Source organism: Salmo salar, chromosome 17, assembly GCF_965601325.2.
Source record: "Salmo salar chromosome 17, fSalSal1, whole genome shotgun sequence".
Lineage (NCBI taxonomy): Eukaryota > Metazoa > Chordata > Actinopteri > Salmoniformes > Salmonidae > Salmo > Salmo salar.
Window position 1 is genome coordinate 18,836,233 of NC_138307.1, and position 18,209 is coordinate 18,854,441.

General features: G+C 45.1%; 1 protein-coding gene across 9 annotated transcripts in view; it reads right to left on the reverse strand.

Annotated features, from left to right (window-relative positions):
* LOC106575605 (striated muscle preferentially expressed protein kinase) overlaps positions 1 to 15,689 on the reverse strand; it is a 56,192-nt gene extending 40,503 nt beyond the window's left edge. For 2 of the 9 annotated variants that reach the window (XR_014381129.1, XM_082963543.1), the window contains exons 1-2: positions 15,199 to 15,689; positions 14,454 to 14,983 (exon numbers count right to left, since the gene is read on the reverse strand). Coding sequence is in view for 8 of the 9 variants with exons in the window: in XM_082963543.1 (XP_082819669.1) it covers positions 14,454 to 14,829 (376 nt within the window). In the remaining variant the exon portion in view is untranslated. Of the gene's footprint in view, positions 1 to 1,520; positions 2,792 to 14,453; positions 14,984 to 15,198 lie in introns of those variants that run through there. The other 7 variants (XM_082963539.1, XM_082963537.1, XM_082963536.1 and 4 more) reach the window with 6 other exon arrangements.
* Positions 15,690 to 18,209: the final 2,520 nt, after the last annotated feature.

Here is an 18,209-nt window from a genome sequence, read left to right on the forward strand (position 1 = left end):
AATCCAAAAGAAAAGGCCCAAACAAGAGAAGAAGCTCATATCTCAAACTCCATAATGTCCTGCATCCTACATCCTTATAACCTAATCTAAAAACCTACACACTGATAACTTGATAAGTCATTACTTCCAATGACTCCTATGACATTTAATGACTCCAATGACTCCTATGACCTTTAATGACTCCAATGACTCCTATGACCTTTAATGACTCCAATGACTCCTATGACCTTTGATTACTCCTATGACTCCTATGACCAACCATCGATCAGGACCTTGAAGAGCTCACAGAGAGCTCAATGGAATGACTCATTACAGTACAGAGGCAAAGGAAACCCTGAAGTCAGAGCAAAGTAATGATTCAACTGCTAGATCAATCAGGCTGCTCTGCTCTCTAAGTACCATGCCTATTGCTACTTGCCAGCCAGAGCCTGGTGATGAAGTGTTGCCTGGTGGCCACAGTGAGACAAAAAAACAACCGAAGCAACTAGAAGCGTCCATTGTCAATCTCCTGTTCCTGATTATGGGGAACTCTAGGCAATCATATCAACACATACAGATGTAGGATCTTCATTTGAGCAGGTTTGCTACAGCAGGAAAATAATCCTGCAGCAACAGGAAATATGAATTATTATGTGGATTATAATATTAATATTAATTATAATGTTAATATTATTATATTAATGGACATTTTTTGTAGGGGTAGATACATGTTTCATTAGGGCTAAGTCTGACATTTGAAAGGGGAAATTACAAACTTTAGAAGCCTTTTTAAAACTTGAATAGACCAGAAGTTTGCATCTCAGCAACAAAAGAGCGATCAAATTAAGATGCTACGTCTGTAGTAGGCAGAACCAGGCACAAACTGCATTTCTGCGCAGTAAAGGTTTCTGGCTTGGCAAGGCTAGGTAATCACTGGGCACCATAGTTTCCTCAAAGCTCTATACTGTTTATGCCAGAGTTTGGAGCGGAGATTTCACAAGGTTTATATGGTTATTTCAGAATATAGACTGTGTCGTACATATTGTACCACATAATTGTACTTGGTCATCTGGTGCTACCTATCAGTTGTCTGCACTGTGGCCCAGTGACACACTTCTCTATTCTCCCCAGATCACACAGGTAAACCCAATGTCAAACCAAAATATCAGATGTTCTCTGCCAGGATACATGTTGTAGGGTACACATATGCTGATTAGAATAAAATGTGTTACAAATGGAACATTTATAATATAAATGGAGAAGAAAAAAAGAGGACACAGAGGACATTCCACACAGAGAACTATACTACACAAGACCTACTGTACAGTCCTGGATTTATTAACCTATAGCAACAAAGATCTGTGTTTACTGGTAAAATGGTAAAAGGGTGGGGCAACAAAGTATGTATCCTTCTCCTCTTGGTTCTAGGAATCTATCACAAAGCCATTATAGCTCTGTAGTACTCCATGAGAAAACGGCTTAGAAAAGAGCATGCACTAAGTGTAACAAAGCAACTTTGTGTCTGAAAGGTAGAGACTCACCTGGAACCTCTTCTTGGACCAGATTTTCTTCATGTCTAGAAGTAGTGCCTCTCTATCTCTCTTACTCTCTCTCTTTCTCTCTCTCGATGCCCTCCTCTGGGTTGCAGATTACCTGTGGCACTTGCTCAGCAAAACATCACTGCTGTGATCCTACCCAAATGGAGTGTGGGCCAACCACAATAATTCTCACACAAACCATGTAAATAGATTGAGCTCTCTTCACACGCGTGGGTGTTTATAATCCTCTGGTCTGGATGAGAGGAGGAACGTTCGGGGATTACAATCCACAAAATCCAGGTGTCTTTGTGTGAGAGTGAGAGTGTTTATCCGCCAAGGTGAGCAGCATCACTCTGACGTAGCAGACTATGCTCTGACTGCTGCCGGAGGAGAAAATGTTCAGCCGAACGCTGACACAAGCCGAGCCGGACTCCATCCCCTCCAGCCCATCCCTCCCTCCTTCATCCAAGCCCCTCCTCGGAGCAACAGCAGCCAGCCAGAGAGGAACAGATTGAGACCCCAACCCGTGAGGACAACAGTGGAGAGGTGTGATCCGGAGGAAGGAAAACTACCTGCTCCTCTAAAGCATCCTCTCTGTCTCCTCTGACACAGCAGCAGCAGGAGGAATGGGAGGAGAGGAGAGATAGCCGCCAAGAATGAGAAAGAGAGAGAGAGAGAGAGCAGACAATGAGAGAGCAGAGGGGAGGCACAGAGGGAGCAGGAGAGAGAGGAGAGGGTAGAGAGAAAGACAGACCAATAGAGATGGAGGGAGAATAGAAAGTGGGAAATAGAATCAGACAGAGTTCCCTCCGTTCTGTTGACATCATAAACCCACAGTTGAAGTGTGCCCCGCTTCCAACCCCACCCTCCCCAAAATCCAAATCCTTAATCCAAACTGCCTCTTTTTTCGGGATCCCTCTCTCCTCTCCTCCTCTGCTTTATTCTCTTCAGCTCCAGTATCTTCACAGAGGAGAGGAAGAATGCAGCCTTCGGAAAACAGCCTCCCCACCCCCAGGGCATCAATTATACATTCATGGTCCATGTCTGTGACATTCTACTAAATCTGACTTCACGCTAAATAGCAATCAGTTATATGCACCAGTGAACAGAGCAGAATTGCCCCTCTCCATTTATCTCGCTCTGCTTCAACTCTGTCCCCAACACTACAAATGGCGTAGATAGATTAGCTTGATGGCTAGCTGGTGCAACATACAAGCTGTGCACGCCATAGTCTCTGACAGATACACAAATCAATAGGAACTGTACATTTGACATCAACAGTAGGTTGTGCGTTTGTCTTTGTGGTGTTTTATACACAGTGTATCTCTCTCACTACGTTAGTGCAGGGTTTCCCAAACTGGGTCCTGGGCCCCCCCCTGGGTGCATGTTTTGGTTTTTGCACTAAAATAACCAACTCATCATCAGGCTTTGGTTATTTGAATCAGCTGTGTAGTGCCAGGGCAATAACCAAAACGTGCACCCAGGGGGGGCCCCAGGGCCGAGTTTGGCAAACCCTGCGTTAATGTGTCAGTAGGTCAGAGTGTGTGAGGGAAATGGAGTCTTAACCATCAATAAATGATGTGGGAAAAGATGATGATGTCTTTGTACCCTGCCTCCCCGTTCTACGGTTCTCACAGGAATAATCATCAACTAGAAATAACAGATCATGAAACAAACAGATGTGGTGAAAGGAATTATGGAACGAGGAAAGGTGAAGAGAACACATCCTCCTCCCTACCAATCCTCCCTTCTTATTACAGGCCTCACTCACTCACTCACTCACTCACTCACTCACTCACTCACTCACTCACTCACTCACTCACTCACTCACTCACTCACTCACTCACTCACTCACTCACTCACTCACTCACTCACACACACACACACACACACACACAGCATAATGTATTGTTCTCTCAGATACATCTGTGTCCACCACATCCATCAAATTCATCTAAAAATAATAACAGGCGGACCCAGATCTCATTGTAAAAACCACCCAGAAACTAGATGGCCATTTTTTCAGATTTAGGCCAAATCTTTCACACTGCGATTGACTGCTATGCTGAGAAATCCACTTTTTTATCATTGTTATGTGAGACACGCTACTGTTTATAGGTGTGATACACAGAGTCAATACCCAGGGGATATTACCACATGCCCATAAATCAGAGAAAGCCAACCATTCACAGACGTCGCAATAGACAAGTCTTTTTATAGCTAAAGCCTCCATTGGTCGTAATAATGTCGTTTATTTACCCATTTGGCTGTTTCTAAGTAAGTGAATGCACCCTAATTCAAAAAATACAGACAATACAGTGTTCCTTTTCACTCAAAAGCTGCCTCAATAGCTATAAGCCTTCTCCTTCCTTCCTTCCTTCCTTCCTTCCTTCCTTCCTTCCTTCCTTCCTTCCTTCCTTCCTTCCTTCCTTCCTTCCTTCCTTCCTTCCTTCCTTCCTTCCTTCCTTCCTTCCTTCCTTCCTTCCTTCCTTCCTTCCCTCCCTCCCTTCCTTCCTTCCTTCCTTCCTTTCTTCCTTTCTTTCTTTCTTTCTTTCTTCATTCCCCTTTTCCCCATCCCTCCCTCTACCTCCCTTCATCTCCCTCCATCCCTCTTCATCCTTGCCCCATCACCTCGCCCCATGCATCTCCAGAAAGAAGGGATTTTCTCTGGCAGTGAGTAATCAATACCAAGGGTCTCTGTGCGATACAGGATACACCACGATAGTCACAATTCACTCGACTGGGATCAGTATGTCCCCGGACCAATCATAACACTGCCTTCTATTACAGCAGTCCAATGAAAATCCAAGAAGCAGGTTTCAAAGCTACAATACGTTGTCAGACAAATGACCTAGGGGGGATTCAGTTATATCACAGTAAGTCACCATAGTAACACAATGGGCGTATCTTTTATAGTCTAAAGAAGCTTCCTCTCCTCTCTTTCTTCCCCATCATCAGTTACATGAAAATAAATGAAAACAACATGACTTCCATGCAGATATCAATTGGCTGATACAATACAATAGGAAGCAGACCATTTACTCCACTTCAATCAGCTGATGCAATTCAGTAGCCAGCAGACCATTTACTCTACTTGAATGAGCTTACAACAATGAGAAACAGAGCAGACTTCACGGAAGCCCATTGTTTTTGTGACAGAGGGGGGTTTCAGTGGAGCAGCTCTGATGAACTCTCTGCAGGCCCACAACTCTATCAGAGGCATTTATCTGGCATTAGCTCCCTGGGGTAGAAAACAGACCCAGCTGTGGGCGCATCTTAATCGAGTTGGTTTTTATACATGAGTCACTTTGCGCTACAGGTCCAACCACAGGACACGGTCATACCCAACAGAAGAACCCAGAGCCTTCTCCAAAACACGTTAGTCACAACCCATATCTAGACGTGTGCTGGGGAAGACAAGGTAATCATTCCTCTTGCCCTGAGGTTTCCCCAGGTCTACATGTTTGTTTCCGGTTGCCCTGTCTAGTTAGAGGAAACTTCCTACTGGGCACAGACGTCAGTTCAACGTCTTCGATTTACATTTGGTTAAGTTGTCAATTAACATGAATTCAACATGAAATCAACCAAAAATATCACCCTGTCATTGGATTTAGGTTGTAGGTTTGGCAAAAAAAGACGAAATTCCTTTAGGTTGATGACGTTTTTTACATTGATCAACATTATCACGTTTAATTTTAGGGTTGACAGGACGTGGAAACAACGTTGATTCAACCAGTTTTTACCCAGTGGGTTTGTACATTCTACTACTGTAATAGCCTTTTAATACAACAGAAGCCATGCCTTTGTTGTAAACGTAGCTCAGAGTCAGACCCTGTGGAGATACACGGTGGTATAGAGGTCCAGGCCCAGGTGACAGACACAGTGGGCACGTCTATACTGACTGCTGACGACCACACAGAAACCTGATCCTATCACCTAATCCTGGCCCCCTCCAGGCCTCAGACCATGGGACATAAACAAGATCAGCGCCAGGCCAAACACAGAGACACCTCATCTCATGCTCCGGGGTGAAATTTCCCCCTGGTACAGATCTAGGATCATCTTTCCTCACCTGACAAAATAGGTCAGTTCCCTTAATATGGCCAGTGGTGGAAAAAGTACCCAATTGTCATACTTGAGTAAAAGTATAGATACCTTAATAGAAAGTTACTCAAGTAAAAGTGAAAGTCACCCAGTAAAATACTACTGCAGTAAAAGTCTAAAAGTATTTAGTTTTAAAAATGCTTAAGTATCAAAAGTAAATGTAATTGCTAAAATATACTTAAGTGTCAAAAGTAGAAGTAAAAGTTTAAATCATTTCAAATTCCTTATAGTAAGCAAAGCACACGGCTCCATTTTCTTGTTTTTAAAATTACAGATAGCCAGGGTCACACTCCAACACTCAGACATTATTTACAGATAGCCAGGGTCACACTCCAACACTCAGACATTATTTACAGATAGCCAGGGGCACACTCCAACACTCAGATATTATTTACAGATAGCCAGGGTCACACTCCAACACTCAGACATTATTTACAGATAGCCAGGGTCACACTCCAACACTCAGACATTATTTACAGATAGCCAGGGTCACACTCCAACACTCAGACATTATTTACAGACAGCCAGGGTCACACTCCAACACTCAGACATTATTTACAGATAGCCAGGGTCACACTCCAACACTCAGACATTATTTACAGATAGCCAGGGGCACACTCCAACACTCAGACATTATTTACAGATAGCCAGGGGCACACTCCAACACTCAGACATTATTTACAGATAGCCAGGGGCACACTCCAACACTCAGACATTATTTACAGATAACCAGGATCACACTCCAACACTCAGACATTATTTACAGATAGCCAGGGGCACACTCCAACACTCAGACATTATTTACAGATAGCCAGGGTCACACTCCAACACTCAGACATTATTTACAGATAGCCAGGGGTACACTCCAACACTCAGACATTATTTACAGATAACCAGGATCACACTCCAACACTCAGACATTATTTACAGATAGCCAGGGGCACACTCCAACACTCAGACATTATTTACAGATAGCCAGGATCGCACTCCAACACTCAGACATTATTTACAGATAGCCAGGGGCACACTCCAACACTCAGATATTATTTACAGATAGCCAGGGTCACACTCCAACACTCAGACATTATTTACAGATAGCCAGGGTCACACTCCAACACTCAGACATTATTTACAGATAGCCAGGGTCACACTCCAACACTCAGACATTATTTACAGATAGCCAGGGGCACACTCCAACACTCAGACATTATTTACAGATAACCAGGATCACACTCCAACACTCAGACATTATTTACAGATAGCCAGGGGCACACTCCAACACTCAGATATTATTTACAGATAGCCAGGGGCACACTCCAACACTCAGACATTATTTACAGATCGCCAGGGGCACACTCCAACACTCAGACATTATTTACAGATAGCCAGGGGCACACTCCAACACTCAGACATTATTTGCAAAAGATGCTGTTGTGTTTAGTGAGTCCACCAGACCAGAGGTCGTAGGGATGACCACGTGTTCTCTTGATAAGTGCATGAATTTCAAAATGTTCCTGTCCTGCTAAGCATTCAAAATGTATTAAAAATGTAAGTACTTTTGGTTGTCAGGGAAAATGTATGGAGTACAATATGGTACAATATTTTCTTTAGGAATGTAGTGAAGTAAAAGTAAAACTTGTCAAAAATATAAATAGTAAAGTACAGATACCCCAAAAAAACTACTTAAGTAGTACTTTAAAGTATTTTTACTTAAGTACTTTACATCACTGAATATGGCGATACATTGTGGTCCGTGACCATGCACTGTGATGCATTCTGGGAATGTAATGGGATTTCACATCACATAGATGCCTCTTGCTAGTTTATCTCATTCTCTAGGTCTGGTCTGTGTTAGCCACAGGACTGGAGAGTGGACTGGGGTGATAAAGAGAGGAGAGAGAGGGGGCAGAGAGAGACTGAGAGAAGGAGAGAAAGAGAGAGAGGGGGGCAGAGAGAGACTGAGAGAGATACTATGAGATACTCTATGCCTACAATATGGACTAAAATTAGAAGGTACTGTATCTATCCTTTTGACCAGAGAGACAGGCCGTCGGGCTGACAGACATACAGACAACTTGGGGGGGGGGTGACCCTCACTGGTGGGAGATAATGTATTTACAACTGCAACCCACAGCTGAGTCTTTGAAGTATTGCAATATTATCCTTTGAAACAATGTACTCCCTAGTATTTGCAGTACATAGTACAGTAATTTTATGTATGCAATGCCCAGTCATTTTTCTCAGCGTCTGTTAATAGTTGAGAGCCTAGAAAAATAGTCTATCCTCAGAGGCAGTGTGTGTCTAGTTGTCATCATCGGGGGATGCTGTGAATTGCCTGCTCATTAGATGAGTATTATTGGTTTGCACTGGAAGCCTGTCAGCCAGCCACCACCTGTTAGGTTTGAAACATCCTGGTCCCCAACTACAATTAGAAAAATAGGTCAATGGCGTTGTACGATTCAATATTCTATAAGGAAGTAATGGAAGAGAATGATCAGTAGACAATATGAGTCTGATGAGGTCATCTGTGTCCGTTGTGACCTCATCATGGTCCCGTCCTTTTTTACTTCAGACTTCGTCCCAGTAAGCACAACAACATCAGATTGTCATAAGATAATAGATAGCTGAACAGTAACAAATAACCTACTCAAGAGCCCATGTTTTCCGTGGTTGGTTAGAAGGAGTTCTAACACTCACCTTTGGGTTTCTTTCTCCTGGGGCCGGTCACACCGTCCCTCACACTTCTCAAAGCCTTCCGAGCATCCAGATACTCCTTCTTTAGCATGGCTCCAGTTGATATCTGTCTCACTATCTTATTCTTTTAACATTGGGCCTCTCAGATGTGTAATCCTCGTTAATCAAACGTCCGTCTTGTCGAACTCGCAAATCACCATCAAATCACAATCTAAGCCCATTCCTCTACACTTGACAGTTCTTCCTGGTTTTACCCTCCAATTCTGACCTTAGTGAGGTAAGGATGACTTATTTCAAAATGGCCACTTCTCCTTTGTTGGAATGTGTATCCCAATCCCATGGAGGTAGGGGTGAATATGAGATCCTTAAAATGGCTTCTCCTCCCAGACTCCTAGATGTCCTGTCTACTTCATGGCCAGGGTGAGGACATATTCCTTAAGATGGCTGCCTCAATGCGCCTGACGGTTCCCTCTGCCTCACTCAGGCCCTCTCTCTCTCTCACCCGTTCCCCCTTACTCCAACGCAACAACACCAAGCCCGGTGGTCTATTTCGAGTGGGCTATTGTACACCCCTGTTACCCCTGCTCTGTACCCTTACAGTGGACCTGCCCTCCTGTAATAAGGAGATTACAGACAGGGCTGAAACAATCTTTACTGTCCTGTCTGACTCTCTGCTTGGACTGAGAAACCCCATACTAGTGACAGACTGAAGAAGGCTTCCTGTGATCCTGTGATGCATTGAAACAGAATCTGAACTCATTAAAGAACAGAGAAAGTTTGAACACAACTTATTTAGTGGGAGTTGTTTACATTTCTGTCTGTTTTGACAGCCAATGAACATGGCAAAGATATCGTTGTCAGCCGTGGATAACTTCAACAAGCTGCTTTAAAGCTGGAATCCTTAATGGTGAAACTGCTATGTCTGTTTAGTCTTCAAAACCCGTCCTTAGGCAACACAGTGACTAGGTTTCAATGATGGACTCTTTTGGCGTAGAGGAAGTACATCACTGCCTACGTCGATAAAGAAAAAAAAATCTGGGGACTCAAATCACAAGCCAGACATGCCAGAACATCGCAACTCAAAACCAAAGTTTGCAGGCAAAACCTTTGCAGTGGTTTTAGTGAAGGTTGAAGGTGATCTCCGTATTGCTAGCTACTATTTTGTGTTTTATTCAAGCTGATAAAGTATTGATGTAGGCAGTGAGGTAGTTCCTCTTTGCCAAAACAGTCCATCCTTGAAACCAGACCCTAGTCACTGTCACGCCCTGACCTTAGAGAGCCTTTTTATTTCTCTATTTGGTTAGGTCAAGGTGTGATTTTGGTGGGCATTCTAGTTTTTCTATTTCTTTGTTTGCCGGGTATGGTTCCCAATCAGAGGCAGCTGTCTATCGTTGTCTCTGATTGGGGATCATACTTAGGCAGCCTTTTTCCCACCTTAGTTTGTGGGATCTTGTTTTTGGTATTGTGCTGTGTAGCCCTACTGAACGTTACGTTTCGTCGGGGTTCATTTTAAATAAAAGTAAAATGTTCGCCTACCACGCTGCACCTTGGTCCAATCCTTCCATCAACGAACGTAACAGTCACTGTGTTGCCTAGGGTCATGTTTTCAAGACTAACATCTGTTTGAGATATTTCAACAACATACAAGTAACAACAAACACTGTTTTTTCCCATCTGACATCATCGCACTTGCGATAGAACAGCAGAATATGTACTGTCGTTGTTTTTTCAATGCTGCCGAACATGCCTCCACCTTTGTTCAATCATCATTACAATAACAAAGGCTCTGGGCAGTGGTGTAAAGTAGTTAAATAAAAATACTTTAAGGTACTACGTAAGTTGTTTTTTAGGGTGTCTGTACTTTACTATACTTACTTTTACTCCACTACATTCCTAAAGAAAATAATGTACTTTTTACTCCATACATTTTCCCTGACACACAAAAGTACTCGTGTCATTTTGAATGCTTAGCAGGACTGGAAAATGGTCCAATTCACACACTTATCAACAGAACATCCCTGGTCATCCCTACTGCCTCTGATCTGGCGGACTCACTAAACACAAATGCTTCATTTGTAAATGATGTTGGAGTGTGCCCCTGGCTATCCATAAATTAAAAAATCAAGAAAGTCATGCTGTCTGGTTTGCTTAATATAAGGAATTTTAAATGATGTTTACTTTTACTTCTGATACTTAAGTATATTTTAGCAATTACATTTACTTTTGATACTTAAGTATATTTAAAACCAAATACTTTTAGAATTTTAATGAAGTAGTATTTTACTGGGTCACTTTTACTTGAGTCATTTTCTATTAAGATATCTTTACTTTTACTCAAGTATGACAATTTGGGTACTTTTTCCACCACTGGCTCTGAGGGAGAACATTGTCTCTGTTTCCCCTAAAGCCGATTTGATCTTTAAGTAACTATAAAAAGTAGAGGTGAACTTTTGAATGACGGACCAAAACCAGTATCAATTTGACAGACTAAAAACACATGTGCAGAGTGTGGTGGTGGACTACATTACATTCTAAATCTGAAGGGGATTGTTCACCACTATGTCTGATGTCACTAAATCGGTCTCCTGCTTGAGGATATCAAATGTTAGACACGTATACCAAATTCTGGAGTGCATATATACCCATCGACAGTGTGAGTCTAAGACATGGGTCTGTAACTGCACAGTAAATATATTCTGAGGGTGGGAATCCACCCTGTCAACTTGTCACGGGGTCGTTAAATTACAGTAGAGTTCTGGTTAGCATAGCATAGCCACACTGAAACTTCCTAGATCCACAAGGACACTGGAGTGGACAGTCACGATATTTGGCATAACAAACCGTAGTTGTGGAATATGGGCCAGAGCCGGAGGAGGATAGAGTTCATGTCCTACCAAGCATGGGAGTATCCATGTACTGTTGCATTCTGGAGAGATAGACATGGAGACCCACCAGGAGGAGAGAGACACAGAGACCCACCAGGAGGAGAGAGACACAGAGACCCACTAGAAGGAGAGAGACACAGAGACCCACCAGGGGGAGAGAGACACAGAGACCCACCAGGAGGAGAGAGACACAGAGACCCACCAGGAGGAGAGATAGACATAGAGACCCACCAGGAGGAGAGAGACACAGAGACACACCAGGAGGAGAGAGACACAGAGACCCACCAGGAGGAGAGAGAGACACAGAAACCCACCAGGAGGAGAGAGAGACAGAGACCCACCAGGAGGAGAGATAGACATAGAAACCCACCAGGAGGGCGAGAGACACAGAGACTCACCAGGAGGAGAGATAGACACAGAGACCCACCAGGAGGAGAGAGACACAGAGACCCACCAGGAGGAGAGTGACACAGAGACCCACCAGGAGGAGAGAGAGACACAGAAACCCACCAGGAGGAGAGAGAGACAGAGACCCACCAGGAGGAGAGATAGACATAGAGACCCACCGGAGGAGAGATAGATACAGAGACCCACCAGGAGGAGAGAGACACAGAGACCCACCAGGTGGAAAGATAGACATAGAGACCTACCAGGAGGAGAGAGACACAGAGACCCACCAGGAGGAGAGAAACACAGAAACCCACCAGGAGGAGAGAGACATAGAGACCCACCAGGAGGAGAGAGACACAGAGACCCACCAGGAGGAGAGAGACACAGAGACCCACCAGGAGGAGAGAGAGACACAGAGACCCACCAGGAGGAGAGATAGACACAGAGACCCACCAGGAGGAGAGATAGACACAGAGACCCACCAGGAGGAGAGATAGACACAGAGACCCACTAGGAGGAGAGAGACACAGAGACCCACCAGGAGGAGAGAGACACAGAGACCCACCAGGAGGAGAGAGAGACACAGAGACCCAACAGGAGGAGAGATAGACACAGAGACCCACCAGGAGGAGAGAGACACAGAGACCCACCAGGAGGAGATAGACACAGAGACCCACCAGGAGGAAAGATAGACATAGAGACCTACCAGGAGGAGAGAGACACAGAGACCCACCAGGAGGGAGAGAGAGACACAGAGACCCACCAGGAGGGAGAGAGAGACACAGAGACCCACCAGGAGGAGAGAGACACAGAGACCCACCAGGAGGAGAGAGAGACACAGAGACCCACCAGGAGGAGAGAGAGACACAGAGACCCACCAGGAGGAGAGAGAGACACAGAGACCCACCAGGAGGAGAGAGAGACACAGAGACCCACCAGGAGGAGAGATAGACATAGAAACCCACCAGGAGAAGAAATAGACACAGAGACCCACCAGGAGGAGAGATAGACATAGAAACCCACCAGGAGAAGAAATAGACACAGAGACCCACCAGGAGGAGAGAGACACAGACATGACAAGAGAGGGGTAGAAGGTTCTAGGCAGAGACTCAAGTATAAGACCAAGATGTCAACAGGAGAGGGGAGAGAGGTGAGGAGAAAACAAGAGGGTGTGATGGGTGAGTAGAGAGGGGGAGACGGCTGAGGAGAGAGGGGGAGAAGGCTGAGGAGAGAGGTGGAGAGGGGAGAGGAGAGAGGGCTGAGGAGAGAGGGGGAGAAGAGTGGAGTGAAAGGGAGAGAAGGTATGGGGGCAGAAAGTGATAAGCAGAGATTGTCTGGCGAAGGCCAAAGACGTCCCCAGGAAAGGGAGAGAGGGGAGAGGAGTATGGTGGAAAGGAAGGGCAGTGATTGCAGAGGAAGATCAAGAGAGAGAGGTGGGAAGAATGAGAACCGATAAAAGGGCAAGGAAATAGATGAATAGAGAGGGGGGAGTGAGTGAGAGCTGAAGGGGAGTATAAAGAAGATGAGATGAGAGGGGAGTGAGTTAGAGTTCCTCGTCTAGCCTTTCAAAAAGGCCGATCCATCTCTCTCAGGCTTCAGCTGAATGTCTGTTACGGTGAATTTATGCCGTCAGAACTCCCACCCTCAGCAAAGGAGCCCTCCAAAGCATTCTAATTATAACTAGTATCTTATGAAACAAGGGGATCAGGGCAATGCTTTCGGCTTCACCACGCACAAAGTACAAAAAGTGTCCTTCGTCGTATCGTCTTCCCTTTAATAGCGTTCTCACCGAAAGATTCTGTCCTGCGTCCCAAAATGGATTCCTATTTCCTTAATTGGGGAGGACGGGCTCGTGGTAATGGCTGGAGCGGAAGCGGTGGAATGATATCAAATACATCAAACACATGGTTTCCAGGTGTTTGATGCCATTCAATTTACTTTGTTCCAGCCATTATTATGAGCCGTTGTCTCTCAGCGGCCTCCGCTGCCACTATATAGAGAGTGGAGTGCAATTTGGGACACAGACAGACAATGTGTTGGATGGCATTGGGTTGTGGGACACTACGTGTGGAGCTCCAGTTACAACTGTTCATTCTCTCATGTGATGTGGTCCAGACTAATGACATGGCCTTTACTGACTGGTGAGCCACATAGCATTTGTCTGATTCCTTTATTAGATTTATTAAAGGGACAGCTCTGCAGGCCCAAATGTGATACTGTAAATACACAAATAAATACACAAACATCTATTTACAGTCATTCAAATGGAGTAATCTCTCTCTCTCTCCATCTCTCTCCATCTCTCAGTTACATCCTGGACAAAATGGCCGCCATATCACTTCAGTTTGCTCCAAACGGCAAAACAACAACAATCATCCAACCAGGGGGTCAGAGGTGAAGGGTTCAACTGCTACAAGATCACAGCGACAGATGACATGGGGGGTCACACCAGCCCCACCCTAAACCGCTACGTCTCAATTTAGACTGAGGAGCCAAATTTAACCTCACCCCTCTCAAGATAAGTGTTGCTAGCTGACGGGTTCTACAGTAGAAGTCGTTGTGAAAGAGCAGGGTTGAAGTACTTTTGAAAGAGCAAGGGTTTTCTAGAGTGGAATGGACAGCTATTTGAGATGGAATGAAATAAATATACCACCTGCAAACCTGTTGGGTACATTGTTGTTGGCTTTTGTAAAGATTGGTCCTATGCTTACCGAGCACCTTTAAAAAGTAGATGGATAACAGATGTTCCCTGCATGCTTCCCTTGTAGACTTACACAATGTTTCGTGAGGGTTGTCCCCATGTTTCAATACTTAGCAAACACAGATGAATCATAATGTTGTTCCAATGTTTCCCCAACGTTACCTTCTCCCAGGTCCATAACGGCAAGCAGGGCGCTGCTCTGAGCCTCCCCCAGGCAGTTGCTGGCTACGCAGGTATAGAGACCAGCATCACTGGCCTTGCAATCCCTGATCCACAGACCCCCAACATCCTTCTCCCCAGGCGGGGCCAGGAGATCATTGTTACGGTACCAAAACAGAGAGGGGGCAGGTTGACCCCTCACAGACACCCTCAGGCGGATATCACACCCTGTCCCCACTGCAGCCTTGCGGAGCTTGCGCACGAACACCGGCGGGGTTCGATCTGGGTCCCCTGTTTCCGGAACTACCTGGTCCTGGGAAACTTTGGCCCGACTGAGGTGTGTGCCGCCTTCCGTCATTTTCTTTGGGTTGGTGCTCATGGTTCTGAACACTTCATGTTCAACAAGTGACAGCCTTTTAGATATGGGATGCAGTTACTGAGTGTATGGAACAATCCTCATGAAATCATCCATTGGTACATCTATTCCTAGGCTGGTCAGAGGTACCTCTCAGCATTCCAATTTGATCTGGAGTCTGTGGTTACATAGATATACAGTAAGTTACTGTCACAAATGAAATGAACTTGCAGCTGCAAAGATGAAGTCCACTTATGGAGACGCAAATAAAACACAGAAGGTAACCAATTAACTTATCATCATAAAGTTACCCCAAATCGCTCAATAAATATCATGCCAGTGAAGGGACAACATGCCTTTAACCCAATTATGAACCCCTGATAATGAACTTACCTCGTCACCTCCCCGAAAAATATGCAATCCATTTTTTTCACATCCTCGCAAAGTCCAGTTAAGGTAACAAGATCTGGGAAGCCAAATGTTTCATCTGGAACAAATGAAAGTGTCCTCTCTCTGCCTGTGCCCCTGTCCACTGGAGCCCCTGGTGTAAGTCCACCTGGATCATCTAGACTTAGCTGCCACCGTTACAGCCCTTTGAAGGGGGTCTGGGGCTCTGCTCACACCCCACCGAAGAGTGGAGAGAGAGAGAGAGATCTGACCTATGGAGGCTCCAATGTCACCACTATCCAAACTGGCTCTACTTGGACTCAAGGAGAGTGGCTCTAGTGCACCCACACTACTCTTTTTTTCTTGTCAGGAGTTAATCTCCCGCTCTCTCCCTCGCTCCCTCTCTCTCTCTCCCTCTCTCTCCCTCTCTCCCTGTCTCTCCCTCACTCCCTGTCTCTCCCTCGCTCCCTCTCTCTCTCTCCCTCTCTCTCCCTCGCTCCCTCTCTCTCCCTCTCTCCCTGTCTCTCCCTCACTCCCTCTCTCTCCCTCGCTCCCTGTCCCTCCCTCGCTCCCTCTCTCTCCCTCGCTCCCTCTCTCTCCCTCACTCTCCCTCTCTCCCTGTCTCTCCCTCACTCCTTGTCTCTCCCTCGCTCCCTGTTTCTCCCTCGCTCCCTCTCTCCCTCTCTCTCCCTCGCTCCCTCTCTCTCCCTCTCTCCCTGTCTCTCCCTCACTCCCTCTCTCTCCCTCGCTCCCTGTCTCTCCCTCGCTCCCTGTCTCTCCCTCGCTCCCTCCCTCTCCCTCGCTCCCTCTCTCTCCCTTGCTTCCTGTCCCTCCCTCCCTCGCTCCCTCTCTCTCCTTCGCTCCCTGTGGTCGAGTCTCCTGGTAGGTGACGGACAAGTACCCCCAGCCTTGAAGTGACAGCTGCGTCCTGGATAGGTCACATTTTTTGGGCAACCTATGTGCCCCTGCCTCTCTCTCACACACACGCACACCAAGCTTATGTGTGTGTGTGTGTGTGTGTGTGTGTGTGTGTGTGTGTGTGTGTGTGTGTGTGTGTGTGTGTGTGTGTGTGTGTGTGTGTGTGTGTGTCAGCGTAGAGAGGGGAGCCAAGGGCAGTAGATAAATGTGTTCTGATTCCTAAGTCAAAGCCAGGCACCCAGCGACATAAGAGCACATGCATACTAACAACTACTGGTAGCTCACATGCATTCTAACAACTACTGGTAGTTCACATGCATACTAACAACTACTGGTAGTTCACATGCATACTAACAACTACTGGTAGCTCACATGCATACTAACAACTACTGGTAGCTGACATGCATACTAACAACTACTGGTAGTTCACATGCATACTAACAACTACTGGTAGCTCACATGCATACTAACAACTACTGGTAGTTCACATGCATACTAACAACTACTGGTAGCTCACATGCATACTAACAACTACTGGTAGCTCACATGCATACTAACAACTACTGGTAGTTCACATGCATACTAACAACTACTGGTAGCTCACATGCATACTAACAACTACTGGTAGCTCACATGCATACTAACAACTACTGGTAGCTCACATGCATACTAACAACTACTGGTAGTTCACATGCAGACTAACAACTACTGGTAGCTCACATGCATACTAACAACTACTGGTAGCTGACATGCATACTAACAACTACTGGTAGCTCATATGCATAATAACAGCTTCTGGTAGCTCACATGCATACTAACAACTACTGGTAGTTCACATGCATACTAACAACTACTGGTAGCTCACATGCATACTAACAACTACTGGTAGTTCACATGCATACTAACAACTACTGGTAGCTCACATGCATACTAACAACTACTGGTAGTTCACATGCATACTAACAACTACTGGTAGCTCACATGCATACTAACAACTACTGGTAGTTCACATGCATACTAACAACTACTGGTAGCTCACATGCACACTAACAGCTACTGGTAGCTCACATGCATACTAACAACTACTGGTAGCTCACATGCATTCTAACAACTACTGGTAGTTCACATGCATACTAACAACTACTGGTAGTTCACATGCATACTAACAACTACTGGTAGCTCACATGCATACTAACAACTACTGGTAGCTGACATGCATACTAACAACTACTTGTAGTTCACATGCATACTAACAACTACTGGTAGCGCACATGCATACTAACAACTACTGGTAGTTCACATGCATACTAACAAATACTGGTAGCTCACATGCATACTAACAACTACTGGTAGCTCACATGCATACTAACAACTACTGGTAGCTCACATGCATACTAACAACTACTGGTAGCTCACATGCATACTAACAACTACTGGTAGCTCACATGCATACTAACAACTACTGGTAGTTCACATGCAGACTAACAACTACTGGTAGCTCACATGCATACTAACAACTACTGGTAGCTGACATGCATACTAACAACTACTGGTAGCTCATATGCATAATAACAGCTTCTGGTAGCTCACATGCATACTAACAACTACTGGTAGTTCACATGCATACTAACAACTACTGGTAGCTCACATGCATACTAACAACTACTGGTAGTTCACATGCATACTAACAACTACTGGTAGCTCACATGCATACTAACAACTACTGGTAGTTCACATGCATACTAACAACTACTGGTAGCTCACATGCATACTAACAACTACTGGTAGTTCACATGCATACTAACAACTACTGGTAGCTCACATGCACACTAACAGCTACTGGTAGCTCACATGCATACTAACAACTACTGGTAGCTCACATGCATTCTAACAACTACTGGTAGTTCACATGCATACTAACAACTACTGGTAGTTCACATGCATACTAACAACTACTGGTAGCTCACATGCATACTAACAACTACTGGTAGCTGACATGCATACTAACAACTACTTGTAGTTCACATGCATACTAACAACTACTGGTAGCGCACATGCATACTAACAACTACTGGTAGTTCACATGCATACTAACAACT